The sequence below is a fragment of the Cynara cardunculus genome, unplaced genomic scaffold, assembly GCF_001531365.2.
Source record: "Cynara cardunculus var. scolymus isolate 2C unplaced genomic scaffold, CcrdV1 Un_Scaffold_3693, whole genome shotgun sequence".
Taxonomy (NCBI): domain Eukaryota; kingdom Viridiplantae; phylum Streptophyta; class Magnoliopsida; order Asterales; family Asteraceae; genus Cynara; species Cynara cardunculus.
The window spans coordinates 15173-33329 of record NW_020201579.1 but is presented as its reverse complement, the minus strand read 5'-3'; the positions used below and the strand labels follow the sequence as shown (position 1 = coordinate 33329).

The window sequence follows — 18157 nt, the reverse complement described above, 5'->3', positions numbered from 1 at the left end:
TAGCCTAATCGGCTTATGAAAGAGAAATCATGGCACTGGTTTTGGCTGTCCAGCATAGGCGGTCGTATCTGTTGGGTACTAGCTTCATCGTGTACACCGATCAGAAGAGTCTTAAATTTCTGTGCAGCAATGAATTACAAACCCGGACAACAAAATCGGGTGGCGAAATTGTTGGGATATCAATCCGGTATTTTGTACAAACCTGGATGTGAAAACAGAGCCGCTGATGCCTTGTCCCGTCGAGCGGAGGATGGTGAATTGTCTTCTTTGATTTCGGGTCTAGCATGGGTTCATGGGGCTCAACTCGTTAAGGAAGCTTGAGCTGACCCGGGAATACAAAAGATTATTCGGGACTGGAAAGACGACCCGAAGACACACCCCGGTTATATAGTTCGACATGATGTTTTATTTTATAAAGACATATTGGTGATTCCTTGTACTTTGAAGCTGATTCCTTCACTTTCAAAGGAATTCCACACTTCTCTTACCGGGGGAGACTCGGGTTATTATTGATTAGCCACAAATTTATATTGGCCAGGAATGATCGCTACTGTACGTGAGTTTGTAAAGGCTTGCGATATTTGCAGCAATGCAAGGCAAGTTCTGCAGCTCCAAATGGGTTACTCCAACCTCTTGATATTCCTGATGCGGTATGGGAACATCTATCTCTGGATTTCATCTTGGGACTGCCTATGTCTAAGGGATATGATGCTTGACTCGTGTTGGTGGATCGGCTATCAAAATACAGCAATTTCATTCTTATTAAACATCCTTATATGGCCGTGTCTATTGCGGATGTTTTCGTTCGTGAAATAGTTCGACACCACGGAATTCCAAAACCTATTGTCAGCGACCATGATCCCCTGTTTCTTGGTCACTTTTGGCAAGAGCTCTTTCGTTTACAAGGAATGAAATTACACGAGTTTGGCGTATCATTCAGAATCAGATGGTCAAACAGAAGTTATTAACTGCTGTTTGGAGACGTATCTTCGCTGTTTTGCAATTGATCAGCCTCGATCATGGGCTTCATGGGTTTCTTTGGCTGAATTTTGGTATAATTCGACCTTTCACGACTCCACGGGTCGGTCACCGTTTGAAGTGGTATGTGGTTGCAACCTCCTACGGTGGTTAAGTTTGTTCCGGGAGAAATTCGAGTAGAAGCAGTGGGCCAAGAATTATGTGATTGGGACGAGGCTTTAAAACAACTCAAGAGTCATTTGTCGCACGCTCAATCGTTCATGAAAGATCAAGCAGATAAGAAGCAACGAGAAGTTAGTTTCCAGATTGGAGAATAGATTTATGTCAACCTCATGCCGTAACGTCAAATGACCGTTGTTCAACGAATTCATCAGAAGTTGGCTGCTTGGTATTTTGGACCTTTCAAGATTGTGAAAAAGATCGGACTGTTTGCTTATAAACTGGATTTACCTTCTTCATCGCGGGTACATCCAGTTTTTCATGTATCCTTACTTAAAAAGGTTGTGCTGTTGCCCGAGGTGGATCAAGTTCTTCCACCTGAACTGGAATTAAACGCCAATGATTTACATTCTCCCGCAGAAATTTGTGCAGTACGTACAGTACTTCAGGATGGGGAATCAGTGTTAAAGGGGCCAATACGGTGGAAAGGGCAAAATTTGGAAGAAGCCACGTGGGAGGATGCTAATACTATCAAGAGGCAGTTCCTGGCATAAGTCTTGAGTACAAGACTTTAATGGAAGGGGGAGTAATGATAAACCCTATTAGATTGACCCAAGGCATGTCCAAACCAAGAATATGGAATGTGTATTCTAGAAAGGCCCAAAGGAGTAAAAGGGGGAATTGGGCCCAGTTACAACAAAAAGGTGATGTGTCTTTTAAATAGTGGGAGGTGGTAGCAGGGGAGGGGCATTGAGAATTATCTGGTAATTTCATTTGGCTCTTAGCTTTGCTTTGAGAGAGGGAGGTTAGTTCCCTGGAACTTTGTTTATGTTTTCCTCTGTAAGTTCTTTTCTTAGTAATCATTTAATTGAATCCTTCAGTTCCGATCAATTCGTTTGCATTCCTTTGAACACTTATCACGTTTGGTACATGAACGGGACTGGTTGAACTGGATTGGACAGGACTAGTTGTTTGTATAATGTTTGGTAAAACTAGTATAGAGCAGGATAAAATGTTAAATGGAACATATTGACCCTAGAGTGTATTTTAATGTTTGTTTACCAAATAACAACTATAAATGAAAAATGTAATATTTAAATAAATTTTATTATGAAACATTTATACATAATTTATCCATTATATATTTTATAATCGGTTAACAGCCGACCGCTCTACCACTGAGCTACTGAGGAACAACGGGAGATTCGATCTCATTTATCCATTATAATATTTTATATTATATAGATGTATAAACGTATAAATATATATATATACACACACACACACATAGGGTTGGGGTTTCGTGAGAACTCCCCCTTTTCATAGAACCTATTTGGAACCCCCATCTTTTATGATCCAACAGAGATGATTGTGCATGTTTTTGTGAAGGAGTGACTTTCGTCTTTTGGTTTTACACATCTGGGCACGATTCGTTTGATTTTGTGAAGATATGTTAAGGCTTTCATACGAGGTATATGCACCTTCAGTGTTTTTCATGTTAAAGTATGTGAGATATGCAAAGGTATGTTAAGTTTTTCATGTCAAGGTATGTTAAAGTTTGTTAAGGTTACTGAAGGTATATGCACATTCAATGTTTTTCTTGTTAAGGTACGTGTCCCTTACAACCATGACCCACTGAAATTCTACTTAATTACAGAAATGTCATCGCGCTTTTTGCAGCCTTGTGACAAAAAGAATTTCAAGGGCTTAGAAGGTGTTCTCACGGTTCTTACGAAAAAAGTCTCAGTTTATCCCGAGTCTATATGTGTGTATGTGTGTGTGTGTGTATATATATATATAGATAATCCTGTTGAGGGGATGTAATAGGAAAAGCAAAAATGAAGGTGAAATTGTCTTTTTGTCCCAACTCGGTCCAATCCAATGTTGCGTCAAACGTTCCAGAATAATTCTTTTTTTTTTCTGTCCAATCCCGTACAATTATCGTTTGATGTCTTATTCAAAGAAAAGGTTTTCAAATTTGGAGGTAAATTAAGTTTTTGAAGTATATGATATTTATATACTGCAAATACTCACACACACTCTTGTTTTAACCCTTGACCTCCACGAAGATTGGGCTACCAGGGTACCGCTTGGCCAATGGCCCTTTGGTACAAGTCAACCTAATCATACAAGTTTAATTGTAAACGATGATGAATTTGCATTGGAGGGACGATGTTGGATGCAATGACAGAATAGCAAGTCAACCAAATTATAAGCAATTTAGTGATCCAAGTCAACCGGAAAAAATGATGGAAGTTTTAGTTTTGGAGGCATAATGTTGGATATAATGGCGGATAGGAATAGCTCAAATTCATCACAATTCAACTATAATCAAATATTAAGAAAATTGGCGAGTTACATGGTCTTGGTTTGTTGTACCATCCCAACTTATAAAGCGTTGAGCGTGGCCGGCTTACATATTTCTTTGCTGAGTGCATTCTTGATTCTTCTAAAATGCATCAATTTCATGTACATGTACTATTGGTTTTACAACTGTATCAATCTGCTCTTCTAATGATGCATTTTGGAAGTTGAAGACAAGTGGTGCAGCACGAAGCAGGTCACTTTTTAGTTGGCTACTTGCTTGGTGTTTTACCAAAAAAGTACAGCCTTTTCAGCATGGAAGATATGAAGCAGGACAATATTGTTGATGCAAGTGTAAAGTTTATCGGCTTTGAATTTTTGACAAAGGTAACTGCAAGAATTTCTTTAGTTTTTATCCCCCTTAAAAGTAGTACCTTTTACCACTCTCAGTTACCTCCTATGAAAAGGGTTGAAAGGCTTCTTGAAGATTATTAACAACTAATCGAAGTTTATACAAAAACATATACAAATGAAAAGGAAGAACAAATCTACCTAATTAAGAATATTGCCTAGCTAGCTAGAGAGGATTTACAACTAACAAATGCATAAAAGATATTAAAATAATGATATGAAAATCAAAGATTGATATCTCTTGATTGAAGAAATTGAGGACACTTATGGAAGGTGATCAACAAAATGATCCTTATCACGCCTCCGCAAGACGAATGTCCTTTGGGGAAGTCCAATCTTGACAAATAACAAATAGAAACGAGATTTGGTTGTTGGTTTGGTGAGGGCATCAACTAATTGATCATCACCGGGAATAAGTTGAAGGTGAATTATGCCGAGCTATACTTGTTCACAAATGAAATGGAAGGCCGAGGCAAGATGTTTCATGTAGGAGTGAGAAACGAGATTAGCAAAGTAGTGTGTGGCACCAACATTATCACAATAGATGGCAGGCTAATGTGTTTGTGTCATTCCAAGTTCCGTAGAGAAAGAGTATAGCCAAAGTACTTCAACCTTTGTGTCGGCAATTGTTCAAAAATTTTCCTCAGTGGAGGAACGAGCTAAGGCTTGTTGCTTCTTGGAGCTTCATGACAATAGACTGCGACCAAGACAAACTAAGTAACCAGTAAATGTAGTTATCTATATCTTGAGCCCAATGAGCATGGGTAAAGGCATGGAGTTGTAACAGAGAGTTACAGTAGAGTTGAAGACCATAGTAAGATGTACCATTTACCGCTCTTAGTCACCTCCTATCCGTGATTAAGGTTGATATATCTTCATATAGTAGCCTTTTTTCTTCCTGGAAAATAACTCCACAAGTGGTCTTCTTATTTGTGACACTTCGTCCCATGTTAGGAAAAAATGAGATTTGTGTGCTCTTTGTAAGTCTTAAGTTAGGGACTGGTACTAATAACTTCCACTATGATTTTAAGTTGATTTGGAGGTAACTGGGTCACCTGACTACTTTGAGCTTGGGGTTACTAATGGTATGAGAGCAATAGCCTCTCAAGGTGTAGTGAGTTGGGCTCATGCATCTCGTGGTGTATTTATTGTGGGTGTGTATGTCTGACGAAGACATTAAGAATATAATTGGGAGAGTCTGTGACAAACCGTTTACATCGACAGAAAGTGAGATTAATGAACCTTATAAGCCTTAAGTTGTGGGCTAGTGAGAACTTTCACTGCTGATTTGAAGGTTATTGGGTCGCTTCGTTCTTGGGGCATTACATCATTGTCTTCATCTTGGGATTTGATGCTGAAATGGGATCTCTCTTACTTTTAGCGATCAAGAAATGTTTCTTTGTAATAACTATGACCGGTCAGAGAAAAATATAAAATGAAGCAATTTATTTCTTGATGAGAGGCAGGGAACTTTTGTTTTTTGCTATCCTATATTTATAATGATCTTATATCTACATTCTACCTTGGTTGCTAACTCGTTTGAGCTTCTTGAATTTTGATGATAAAATACTTTAACTAGGACACATATATTTGTTTTATATGAGAAAACTTCCACTGATTTGCTTCCATTTTAACCCTTTGCATAAAAGACAAATTATTTTCATAAACAGAAAGATGTAATCATTGGTGTTTTGTACTAGTATTTTAAAGTTATTTCAGAATTTAACAAGTTTGTGGAAGTTGATCTTGTTGAGATTTGTTAAACCATAAATGCAATTAAAATTAATTCATAAAGGAATTATTACTTGAAATAAGCATATTATTTTCACAGTTCTTTCAAACAGAAATAAAATGCTCAGAGACTGTAAAGAGAGGGTGCCATCAGTAACCTTATTCCAGGGCACTGAGAAGTTGGGGCACCCACAGCAAATTTATTTGAAGTGTAGTTCGTAGATTAACTTTATATAAATAAGCATCTCAATGTGCAGTTGAAGTCACACGCAAAGGGCAGTGTCAGTCTTTTGTGATCAATAAGATATTCCTGATCTCTGACCTCCACTTTTAGTCTATAATACATGCCTTCAATCCCTCAAGAAAACCATGGTCCAAGAAAAAGAGCTCAAATCTGCTGACGTTCACTTTAAAACTTGTAAAAGGCAGTTAGGTTATTCAAATATGTGAAAAATATGTTTAATATATTTGGATGACAGTGGCTAACACCTTCTATCACTCATGATCAGTAAGAACCCGATTCGTAATGCATGAGGGAGAAGAAAGAGTGAGAAGAAAACAGAGATATAGAGGGTGAGAAGCAAGCATAGAAATATGAATCAGAGTGTAGCTAACTGGATGCTAAAAGTTAGATATGCATGAAGCAGGCCACACATCCCTGTAAAGCTCTTTTTCATTTAACATTCATGCATGAAGTAGGCTACACATCCACTAAATAGTCATTCGATCCGTGATTGCAAATTTTAACATTAATTTTGATTTTTCTATTGACTAAGATTACACATCAAAGTGAGCAACAGGTAATTATAGGGGATGGCAATAAGTGAACAATATTCTTGTTGAACTTTAAATTACAGCGGTACTAGAAACTAAAAACCATACATGTTAGGAGTAAACCTCACCAAGGACGAGGAAGGTCTGTGAGTTTATTTGTTGCATTTGCCATATATAAAAATTATATACTTTAAAAAAAACCCAAACAGCCAAACTAACTTAGTCAAACCAAGTATAACAGTGCTAAACTGAGGTCTATATGCTAAATGCATTTGTAGGGATTATTATGACTTGCATGTAATTAAGGGGGAACCAAACTTCAAGCCAAATACTGCTTGCAGAATATGTTTACATTGCTACCAAAAGGTCTGGATTGTCAAAATAGAAATTTCTGACTTTGACTTGATGGTATCCAAAGTATTTACTTGCGAATTCAGGATGGGTTAAAAAATATAGATCATGTTTGTTTCCACCATTTTCTAGCTGTAGCTTGGTGTCACTAGATTTGAAGATTCTTCCAATGTAGTTCATTCCTTAACATCAATTTGCTAATGTAGTTTTTGCTTCTCTATTCATAAGAAAGAGTACCTTTTATTATGCAGTTAGAAGATGGAGTACTATCAAAAAACTTGCAAGTAAAGCCAGGTCATCAGGTGAGCCTACTCTTTCCTATATACTCCTTTATATTCCTGAAGGATGGATGATAATGAGCTGAAGTATCTATAGTCCATTTCTAAATGTCTGTGGTACCGATAAGATTGGAAGGTAGAATGCCAATTTGCTTTCATATCCATCAACCTTCTTGTCAACAACCTGATCAGCATTTGGTTATATTTATGCATGTATGAAACCTCTTTTTAAAACTTATGATGCAATCCTTTGTTAAAGGTCAATAAGGCTGGAGCAAAGTGCATAACATTTCCAAATCATAGACTCATAGCTGATATTGCCAACTCCAATTCTGTAGTTGTCACTCTTCAAAGCCAATCTTTTGATCAGTTATAGCTTGTGTCTGTAGTAGATATACATATATATGGATTCAAGTGCATCTTTGTGTATTCTTCAAAAGATAGATGGTGATTCCAGCATGTTCTATTAGTTGATTATAGCATTGTACAAACATCTAACATGCGCTGTTTCACAATGCATGCAGGCCAATAAGTGCAAGTTGTCTTCCACGGTTAGTTATCTTATTCTCTTTAACTTTTTCTGTTATACTTGTTCATTGTTCCATTTAGATTTTCGGCAATACCTATTTCTCCTATTGCATATTGAGAATCTAAAGAACAATATGGTACAACCACTTCAAACATAAAAGCTAGTGAATAAAGAGAGCAAAGAAAGAGGACCTGACTCACCATCCACCCCAATCTCATTATATTTTAGTTTGCCCATTATCAATGTAGATGCTTCTCAATTGATGTTCATCATTACAAGCTGTACATCAATGCACATTGCCTCTAACAAGTAGGGGTGAACGCGGGTTGGGTTGGGCGGTTTACAACAATTTTACAACCCAACCCAATTATGGCGGTTTGGAATTTCTCAACCCAACCCAACCCATTCAAAAGTATAACCCAACCCAACCCAACCCTTGCGGGTTAATGCGGGTTGGGTTGGGTTGGCGGGTTAGTAATTACATAATTTGACGAATGAAATAATTAATAAAACTTATGTTTATAGACCATACTATAAAACGTTCTATCTAAAAATGTAACAATAGGTTTATGGAACGTTTTTGGACGTTTCAACAAGTGTTTTAGAATGATCTTTAAGTAAAACGTCGTATTAGTTATTTTATGGAAATATTTTGAGAAGTGTCCCGTAAACTCATCTATTTATAGGACACCTATGCTCATATGACACTTTTTCAAGTCGTGTTGTATAAAATAACTAATACGACACTTTATTTTAAAAGCATCATAGAATTCGTTAAGACGTCCAAAACCATCCTATAAACATATTGAAACTCTTTTAGATAAGACATCTTTCTAATGTAACTCTTTAAAAGCGTCATAGATTGATGGATTCGTCCATCAAATATCTATCAATATCATTCATATTTTCCAACATATCAATTTGTTGTTGGTGCAAAACAAATCAATAATTTTCCTTATTAATTAGATTCTTTGTCATMATTCTTTGATCGTGAATCTCTTTTGGTAACCTATACGTTTAGTTAAAATGAAACAAAATATAATATCAATAAAAATTATATAAAATTTATACATTATTAATATATATATATATATATATATATACATAAAAAACATATATATATATATATATATATAATTTTATAAAAATTATATATTAACGGCGGGTTGACGGGTTGGGCAGCTCAACCCAATTTCAACCCTCCTAATTGGCGGGTGGACGGTTTGGCGGGTGGACGGTTTGGCGGGTAGACGGGTTGGGTTTAATTGGGTTGTTTGCGGGTTGGGTTGGGCGGTTTCGCGGGTTGACGGTTTTTTGTTCACCCCTACTAACAAGGTCCAAAATTCAAGCTTAACTTAAAGTTCCCTTATTCTTCTTCATAATGTTCATTGAACCAAAAGAACAAAATAAATTCTAGAGCAAGTCTCAAGCAAGCAAACATTAGAGTGGCTATACATTACAAGGATTACCTAGGCTCAAAACTTTAAAACTCAAGAGCACTGAACATTAACTAAAACAATCGAAACGTTGAGGGCAGCTCAACTGGCAAATAAAGGCTAGCGTTCAACTCTTCTCACAACCACTGTTTTCCAGGCTGTTATCTTCTGTGCCCCATGGAATTAGTCGATGTGCCCTCAAACTTGGCATGGACACCCACAGTCACCAAAAAGGAAAAACTAAAACAATCAGTAAAGTTGGTATTATTCCATCTTGAACATAACCTGGAAAACCTCTTGAGCCTAAAGTAACATTAAGATAGCATTCCCCTGAAGTTTCTCCACACATCTCCATTTCATTTTGGAGGTAGGATTCTTTCCCCTTTGGTTTCTTAAATCACATCTTAATACTATCTAGAGTTACATCAAGAAAACATTCCCTGAAGTTTCTCCACCGTCTCCATTTGAGTTTGGAGGTAGGACTCTTTTCACTTTGTTGCTAAATTGGGAGGTACACTAGTTTATCCTTTCCCTTAGGATTAGATGCCTCGATCAGCATTCTAAAATCATTAAGCATATTTCTTTCATTAGTGCTTAGCCATATAAAATGTTTATGTGCTCATATTTTTTAGGTTAAAACCCCTTAAGAATGAGATGTTAGGATGAACTTCCCAAAATAGATTAATATCAAGAAAGGGAACCAAATACGCGACCTCAAGCCTGTACTTATTCCTCGTTCCATAAAACCCAAGAACATTGCTTCTTATTGGTACAAATCATTAGAGAGCATGATTACATCATCAATAAAAGCAGAAAGTACTGGAACATGTTGTTTCGGGGTACTAAATATAAGGGTATAAACAAGATAATAAAGACAACTACTTATTGCTTCAAGGCGAGTCCTCTTTGTTCTTAAAGCAATTTCTCCCCCATCGTTAGATAGAAATAGTGCTTTGGGTTTATGGCGAATTGCTTCACAAGATACAATGAAGCATCGTATGTAGAACAAATATCAACACCGCACTTAGTGGTGATAATCCCGGTGAACTATTGAGTTTGCAAGGATTTTTAGTAACTAAGAAATTGTGTTTCTATAGCAACACTACCTATAGTAATTTGATGTCGAGAAAAGATCTGCTTTTTGGTGTACGCATCTATTTATAGGTTTTCCTAACAGCCCCTTTAAACTGTCACATTTAATAGAATTTTGACACCTGGAAGTATTAGCGACGGTTTAAACTGTCATAACTGTAACTAGCGACGTTTATGCGACTGTTCAAACAGTCACCTATTGTATTAACTGTCACTGACCACCAACCGAACCATTGCAATGGTTCACCATGTACACAAGTGTCAGATTTACATGACCTGTCATGATTGCTTGCCAACACACTCATTAAGTCGCCGCACCTATTTGGTGCTGTCACTAATGAGGTTGTGAGAAATAAATATGTGAACCCCCTCCATTTCCAATATATTAAATTAATATATAGAAAATTATTCCACTTACATACTCACTTTTGTTCCACTCTTTCACCTATGTGGGACAAGCTGAAACCCACCAAAATGAGCTTTTCTCTTCTTCCTAAGACTCAACCCACAACAAATAAAAACATCTATAGCCTTTTGAAAATTTCACCAACAAAACCCCACCATTTTCAAATCACACTCAAATTTTATAAAAGATCGACACAAATGTAGCTAACTAGATTCCGAAATCCTTGGGTGTTATGCATAAGTAAAGGTGGAGTCTTGCACCTTGAACCTTTATGTAGTGAAATCACTCAAGTCTAACTAGGGTAAGAATGGTTGAACCAAAGTCATTGAACCATCTTTCTTTATATATTAGATGGAAATGCCTCACACATATCCTTCCTCTCATTCATTCACCCACTATAAGCCGACCTATTAATTGGCCATGGGTGTGTATCTTGATTTCTTAGAATGCTTTGGAGCGCCCTTTGGCTCATATGAAACGGTCTCACTTCCACATTCAGATAGGTGGATCTTGTCAAGAGTATTTGGTGTAACTTAAAACACTGCAACACAATATGTATTACAAGTCCATTGAGAACTAGATTCAACCTTTCTTAACATTACGGTTCCAACTCCTGCTAATCTTGGGGTGGTTTTAAAATATTGCTGAACTTTCAGCCACATTCAAATGATGTACTTTCACTTAGTCTTGAGACTTGGTGAATACCAAGTGTCAAGAAAAGGATCCATCATGGGTGAAGTACTTATAGGTGGGCTTGAGTCTCATCCCTCTTGAAGTGCTTTCAATTAATTTTCTTGATAATCCTTTTGTGAAAGGATATGCCAAGTTCTTACTTGATTGTAAGAAACTAATGATGATCACCCCATAAGCATGGTGATAGTTTTAAAAATGGGTGACAAAGTCCTTTGGGCTCTTCTTCTTCTTCTAAAAGTTCTTTCAATGTCAGGGTCCAAGTCTAAAACTTCACCGTGTGACAAATGAGGAATACAACTAAAATCAATAACAGGGGTGGTAGAAAAATTTAGATTTTAAAAATGGCTGAGAAAACTCTTGCTTTGGCTATCCCTGGCAACGACGCCAAAAACTTGTTGCGATTAAGGATATACCTCAAACTGTTAGGACTAATGGAAGAATACGTAGGTATACATACTCATTCCATATCGTCTGTAAACAAGTCATAATGGTAAGAATACCATATTATCGTTCCTCAGGGATAATGCTAGTAAGAGTTTCCAACAAGTTGATCTTAAAAAAAGATTTCCAAAAGGTGATTTCAAAGGAATGATTTTTGGTTTGAGTTAACAATCTACTGAGATATGACAAGAATAATAGAAAGCATGGGTGTAAGCTTAGATTTAGATTTCAGAAAGGCAAGTGTAGCAGAACCTTGCAACAACATCTAAATTAGATGTAGTATAGCTCTGAAACTACTAGCTTGAACAATCTTCTTTCAAAGTTAAGACGGAACACCCTACTCACAGTATTCGAGGATATAAATGCAAGCAAATGGTGTAAATCCTACCATTTTCACCATGTAGTTGCAAACTTCAATTAGGTTAGTGGAAGCACAAAATGGCTATCTACAACACTTGTTTTATATTGATGTTGTGGCCAACAACTTCATACAAGTAAAATATTTGTGTCACTAGGTCAAAGATTACTTAGAAGTAATATTGGAAACGTTAAGTGTATAGGGGAGTCGATTGCTATGGTAAAAAGCAATTATCCACATACACTTAAACTTACTCTCTCATCCCTTACTCACACCCAAGCCAGGGGTTTTAGCCCATCATTGCTAGAAAAAGTAAAGACGTAAATGTAAATGACATAAGAGTAAAGTGCTTAAAGGTAAAAGATGAGCAAAGTAAACTTGTGAGAAAGGTAAAAGTGCAAGAAATGTAAACTTGTGAGAAATGTAAAGTGCGAGAAACATAAAGTGCGAGAAACATAAAGTACTGGAAAGGTAAAATGGGTGGAAAGTAAACTTGAGCTTTTAAACCTTGTTTAAAAGAGGCAGCTTCCTGGTGCACAATTGTTCGCTTCCCGGGGGTAAAAATTGTAAAACAAGAAATAGAAATTTGCAGAAAATGTATCTTGTTGTGGAACAATAAGAAGAATGTTGTAGCAATTGAAAGATTAGTTAAATAAAAACTAGGTTAGTTTCCACAAGCTTAAGAGCTTGTTTCCAACTTGCATACAAACTAAATACTGAAGACCAATATTTATACTAAGCTAAGATGCCAAATACATCAACAAAAAGCACTTCCCAAAGTTTGACTACCTTAAAGCAACTTTAGGGTACAAAAATAAGAGCATCTAAAAGTATTGTGGGTACTATGAGGGTTACATCATAAAAAGAAATAAAAATTAACATAAAGTGATGGGAGCCAGCTTCCAATTCTTGAGATCAGCAAAAAGTTCTTCAACTAGTACTTGAAATCCAACTAAACTCCTTACACGAACTCTGTGGAATTCTGCAGCAACCTGACAGTTAGTATATTTTCCCATTTTGCACCGAAACAAGACCAAACTCACTAACTGTGCTCCAGACTCGACAAACATAAAATATGAATGAGGTGACTCAGTTTGTGACTAGAATGAACAAAATACTATGAGTTAAGGTCCTAAAAATATACGAAAAGTGGGTAGGAATGCACTCTTATCAATGATATTATGGAATTTACCATCTCCATCAAGGTATGATTCTTTCTCTCCGTATTACCATTTTGTTGCGGTGTATACAGAGGTCACTTGGTAAATAATTCCTGTAGACTCAAAATATCTAGGGTTATAGTATACACCACCCCTATCCGTCCTCAAACACTATCTTTGTTTCACATTTAAGTTCTACTTCATTTTTGTAGATATCAAAATTTTTAAGGACTTCATCTTTCGAGTGTAAAATTATACATAGCAAAATCGAGAATAATAGTCGATAAAAGTGGCAAAATACTTTTTACCACCAAGAGGAGTAGCATGTAAGTCACATATGTGACTCTGCTCTAAGTCTAAGATTTTAGAAGATCTATGGACTTGAGGGAAAGGTTGTCTAGTAATTTTAGTATGTAAGGCACTTTTGATTTTTATCATCTAACTTCGGATTTAGATCATATTTGCCATATTTTTTAAACGTTTAAAATGACCTTGACCTAATCGATCATGCCTTAAAAGTAAGGAAGAATCAAAGTAAGCTGAACTAGTAGTAGTATTATTAGCATCATTTATATGTACATACAGAGCAATCGTGTTATTTGCGTTGCTTACATAATTGTGCTACTATTGACAACATCATTTATGTTTAGTTTAGACATTCTTCTTGTGAGATAGCCTTTGCCGATGAATTTCCCGCCTTTGGAGAGTATAAACTTGTCAGATTCGAAGATGAGTTTGAACCCATGTTTGTTGAGGATTGATCCGCAAACCAAGTTCTTGTGGATGTCGGAAACATGGAGAACGTCATTTAGGGTCAAGGTGTTCCCCAATGTGAATTCCAAAGTTACCTTTATATTGGTACAAAATGAACCTTAAAAAGTATGATTAAATCATCAATAAAAGCAGAAATTACTGGAACAGAAGTTGGCTGAGACCGATTTATAACATGAGAACATATACAAGATACATCTGTCAGCCCTCCTCCTCATGTTCGTTATAAGTATCATGTCCAACTCACCACAATAGGGTCAATTTCGTATAGAATGTGCACTAGTACTCTGAATAGATTGAGGTTTGTGGGAAGCAGTGCTGATAACTTTCTTATTTGCAGAAAAGGAAAATACAGTTTTAACCCATGTGAGCCTTGCATATCCGAGCAAAGTTTTACTATATCTTATGAGATTTACAAATTAAGATTTTACATATGAATCTGCACTGAACTACATACAATTGTTTTTTTAATTTATGTAATGTTTGTCGATCATAAGCTAGCTTATTTTTTGATTTCATTGAAAAAACTCCATTTGGTTAGCCATAAGTTTAGTTTTTGCTCCAAATGATTTTTCTTTTTCCAGTTATTCCCTTTTCAGCCAGTTTTTACTAGTTTATTAGCTAGTTTGCGAAACATATATAAATTCATCAAGTATGATTTGGGCTTCCTCCCATTGTATTAGGCTTAGAGTAAACTACGATTTTCGTCCCCATGGTTTGTTGCTCGTAACTATATTCGTCCCCGTGGTTTGTTGCTCGTAACTATATTCGTCCCCATGGTTTGTTGCTCGTAACTATTTTCATCCCTTGATTTAAGAATTGCTTTTATCGTCATTATGGTTTCCGTTTCCCTTCGCTTTTCGTCCCTAGGACTAATTCCGTTAGAAAAGTAAGTTAAATCAAGGATATTTCCTCTCTTTACTTTTTAACTTGATTTTTCTACTAAAAAGTTAAAACTCATCCCAATAATACCCCACTCCCTCCCCAACTGTGCTCTCCAGCGATCTCCTCTTCTACAACCACCATCTTGAGCAACAAAACAGTGGGTTCTTCTTGAATGGAATCTGAGTCGAGTGACATAACTATTACTTTAATCTTGATTTTTTCTTACTTCTAATCTTGAGGTTGAGGAATGTAATTCAAGAACAAACAAATCACAAATTAAGGAACAACGCATGAATTCAAGAATATTCAACCCAAAAGTTAAGGGTATTTTGATTTCTTAAATAACAATTGAAGAACATTTAGATAAAACCCTAAAATCTAAATCAAAACCCTTGACCAAAATAAATCATAAAATTGGCGGTCGTTGATTTTCATATAGGCCAGAGACGAATGAACAAAAACGAGTGGGCAGTCGTTGCTTTTGGAACAGTTGTCTGGAGACGAATGAGAAAAGAGAGCAGTCTGTTGCTTTTGGTATACTCGCCGCTATAAACGTGGAAGAGAGTGTTAGATATGGGATTTGGAGATGATACCCGGACTATATTTCACTTGGATCTCGTATGGTCACTTTCTAAAAACAAGTCGTCCTTTATTAGCCTTGCGTGTCATGAATTTTGTATTGGGATAATCCAAATGAAAACTGTAACCTTAGAGGCTGTAAGGTTGAGTCCTTGTATATACTTAGATTCTACATTTACATATTTATATGAGAAATCGACGGTTATGGAGGGTAAACGGTTGAAATATAACTGCCCAATATTATTAGTCAGCAGTTACAAATGACTTTGAAGCACCATTTCTCAGAAGCAATAGTTTAGAAGATCCTCGGTTGGAAGTCCAGAGGCTCTGCACTAGAGGCTCAGATGCTCTGACCATAAGGCTAAGAGGCTTAGCTAAGACTTAGAGAATCCAAGTGAAGACTCAGGGTTCTGCCCCTTGTACCCCCATAAAGGTTGCTGCCCCTAGGACCCTGCAAGGGAGCGCAACCCCCTTGACCCGCCTTAAGGCAATCTAAGGTGATAGAGGCAACATTTGTGATTGTGCAATCTGCACCTCCTACCTTACTAATGTTTGTCTTATTACCTAATCGATTCAAGTAAATCATGATCACACTAAAATGATCGACGACACTGAAATCACCAACAACGTGGATTAAAATCTTGGTTTACTCTTTGGTTTTACGTGGGGTTCCATTTTTCTTTGTTAGGTCTTAAGCAAGTTGTTATGTGTGATTGTTGGAGGGTTAGTGGCAGAGCATCTGGTGTTTGGATACTCGAAAGGACATCATGCTGATGTGGAAATGGTATGTTCTTCAGCTTTTCGTTGACAATTTAAGACGCACTGCATTTAGGATCGTTCATTTTATCAAACAGTTGAAGAGAGTGCTTAAGCAATCCACAGAAGATGAAGCAAACACACTGATCAGATGGTGTGTGCTGAACACACTTGTGATATTACATCATCATGGTGAAGCTAGATCGATGTTAGCGGAGGCCATGGCACATGGAAGATCGATCGGGAATTGCATCGACATAATAGAGAATACTCTAAAAGATCAACACATCTGAGCAACTCAAATCTGTAATCATGTGGTTGGTTTGTAACAAGATTATTTTATATGTTGAATCATAAGGTTGGCATCAAAGACCAAGTTATATTGAGGAAATATTTATTGAGCTAGACCGGTTAAAGTCACAACTCTCACTTAACTTGTCGAGTAACATCCTCTATTAACCTAGTTTTGGCCCCTATATTTTTTTTTGTTTTCAACGGTGTTCGTCCCTACATTTTAAAAACTACAACTTTGCCATTATGGTTGAAAAACACTCAGAAACTGGGTTTCTCTCTAACTGCCATTTAAGAAACCTTTTAATGACGGCATTTTAGATGTTTTCTACCTTTCTATCATTTTTTGTAAAATATAAAATATATTAATAAATGTATTACTTATCTATACTATATTATAAAACATTTGACAAAAACTTTTAAAAACCATTTTTTATGCACGAAGTACTGTTTATTGATGCATATTACTTAAAATTTAAGATTACAAGTAAATTGTGCATAAATACAACTTATTAGAACTTCATATTTGAATTCGTGTAACTAACTGTAGATAAACATAATCAAATACTGGATAAACATTCCATTTTAAATATAAAAAATCTAAAATATAAGTAGGATAATCATTGAGTTCTAACCGAATTCTTAGTTATTATCTTCATAAAAAAATATTATTAAATCTAAATTAAATTTCTTTGTTACTAAACCTAAATTAAATTATAATTAAAAATTGAATTAAGGAAATTACACTAAAACACAAGAACTTTTAAAAAGATTAATTTGATACTGATATCGATATATTTTTTTCAAAATTTTATGATACTTTCAAATTTATATTTTATTAAAAAATGAAAACATTATCGCTTTCTCAAAACTAAATAAAATCTTATTATATCAACATAAAAAAAAAATAAAACGAAACACTGAAATCAAGATATGTCTCGATGCATTGCACGGGTACCCTTCTAGTTAATATATATAGAGAGAGAGAAGAAAAAGAAAAATTCACAATTACAAACTCAATTTTTATTGTAAATATAAGGACTGATCTTGACCCTTTATTTTATTTGATCTAACAACTCACATTAAATACAATTTTTAATTAAAATTATTAATTAAGGTGATTAGAAGTAAAAAAGATATTTGATTTCAATTAATGTCTACCGTTTTTGACTTTTCATTTTCTTTTTTAATTAATTTTTTTACCTTCTTAATAGTTGAAGATAAATTATCTTCAAAAATACTAATATATTATTCAAACAGATTATATCAAAAAACGAGAATTCCATGCTGTGATAACTCCGCATTGTGGGATTTCATGTTAGTATTTTATTTCAGGATCCTGATTGAAAACTAAGTCTTTTTAGGATTTAGCCTCGATGGTCAGAGATCGTCTTCTTTAATTAGTCTGATTAGATCATGTTTCGACGGTAGCTAACCAAGTTAATTCATGCAAGYCAATTAGTCTTGAAATATTTCGCAAAAAGATAAAGTTGATATTTTAGTCTCGTTYTTYTAAAATTCAAAAATTTCCAAAGTTTCAATTTTCTTTTATTTATTTAGTTGCCTATTATTATTTTATAGGAGTAAAGTTTTAAAATCTTTTGTCAAATTGTTTTGTTTGTTTTAGATTTTTGGGGCATAGCATTTGGAAATTTAACATATTGGGCTTGGGCTTTGGGAGAACAGCCCATTTTCTTTCAAAAAACCCCATATAAATACTCCCTTCCCCTTTTGAAAACTCCTCATTCTTCAAAAAGTTCCAGCCTTTCGTTTT

At 35.6% G+C, this 18157-nt stretch overlaps 1 protein-coding gene across 1 annotated transcript in view; it reads left to right on the top strand.

Moving 5' to 3' along the window:
- LOC112503735 overlaps positions 1 to 16497 on the top strand; it is a 30795-nt gene extending 14298 nt beyond the window's left edge. Inside the window, exons 4-8 of the mRNA XM_025107729.1 lie at positions 3675 to 3828; positions 6960 to 7010; positions 7511 to 7537; positions 16025 to 16120; positions 16191 to 16497. Coding sequence (XP_024963497.1) covers positions 3675 to 3828; positions 6960 to 7010; positions 7511 to 7537; positions 16025 to 16120; positions 16191 to 16385 — 523 coding nt within the window. The 3' untranslated portion in view covers positions 16386 to 16497. The remainder of the gene's footprint in view (positions 1 to 3674; positions 3829 to 6959; positions 7011 to 7510; positions 7538 to 16024; positions 16121 to 16190) is intronic.
- The last annotated feature ends 1660 nt before the right edge of the window (positions 16498 to 18157 follow it).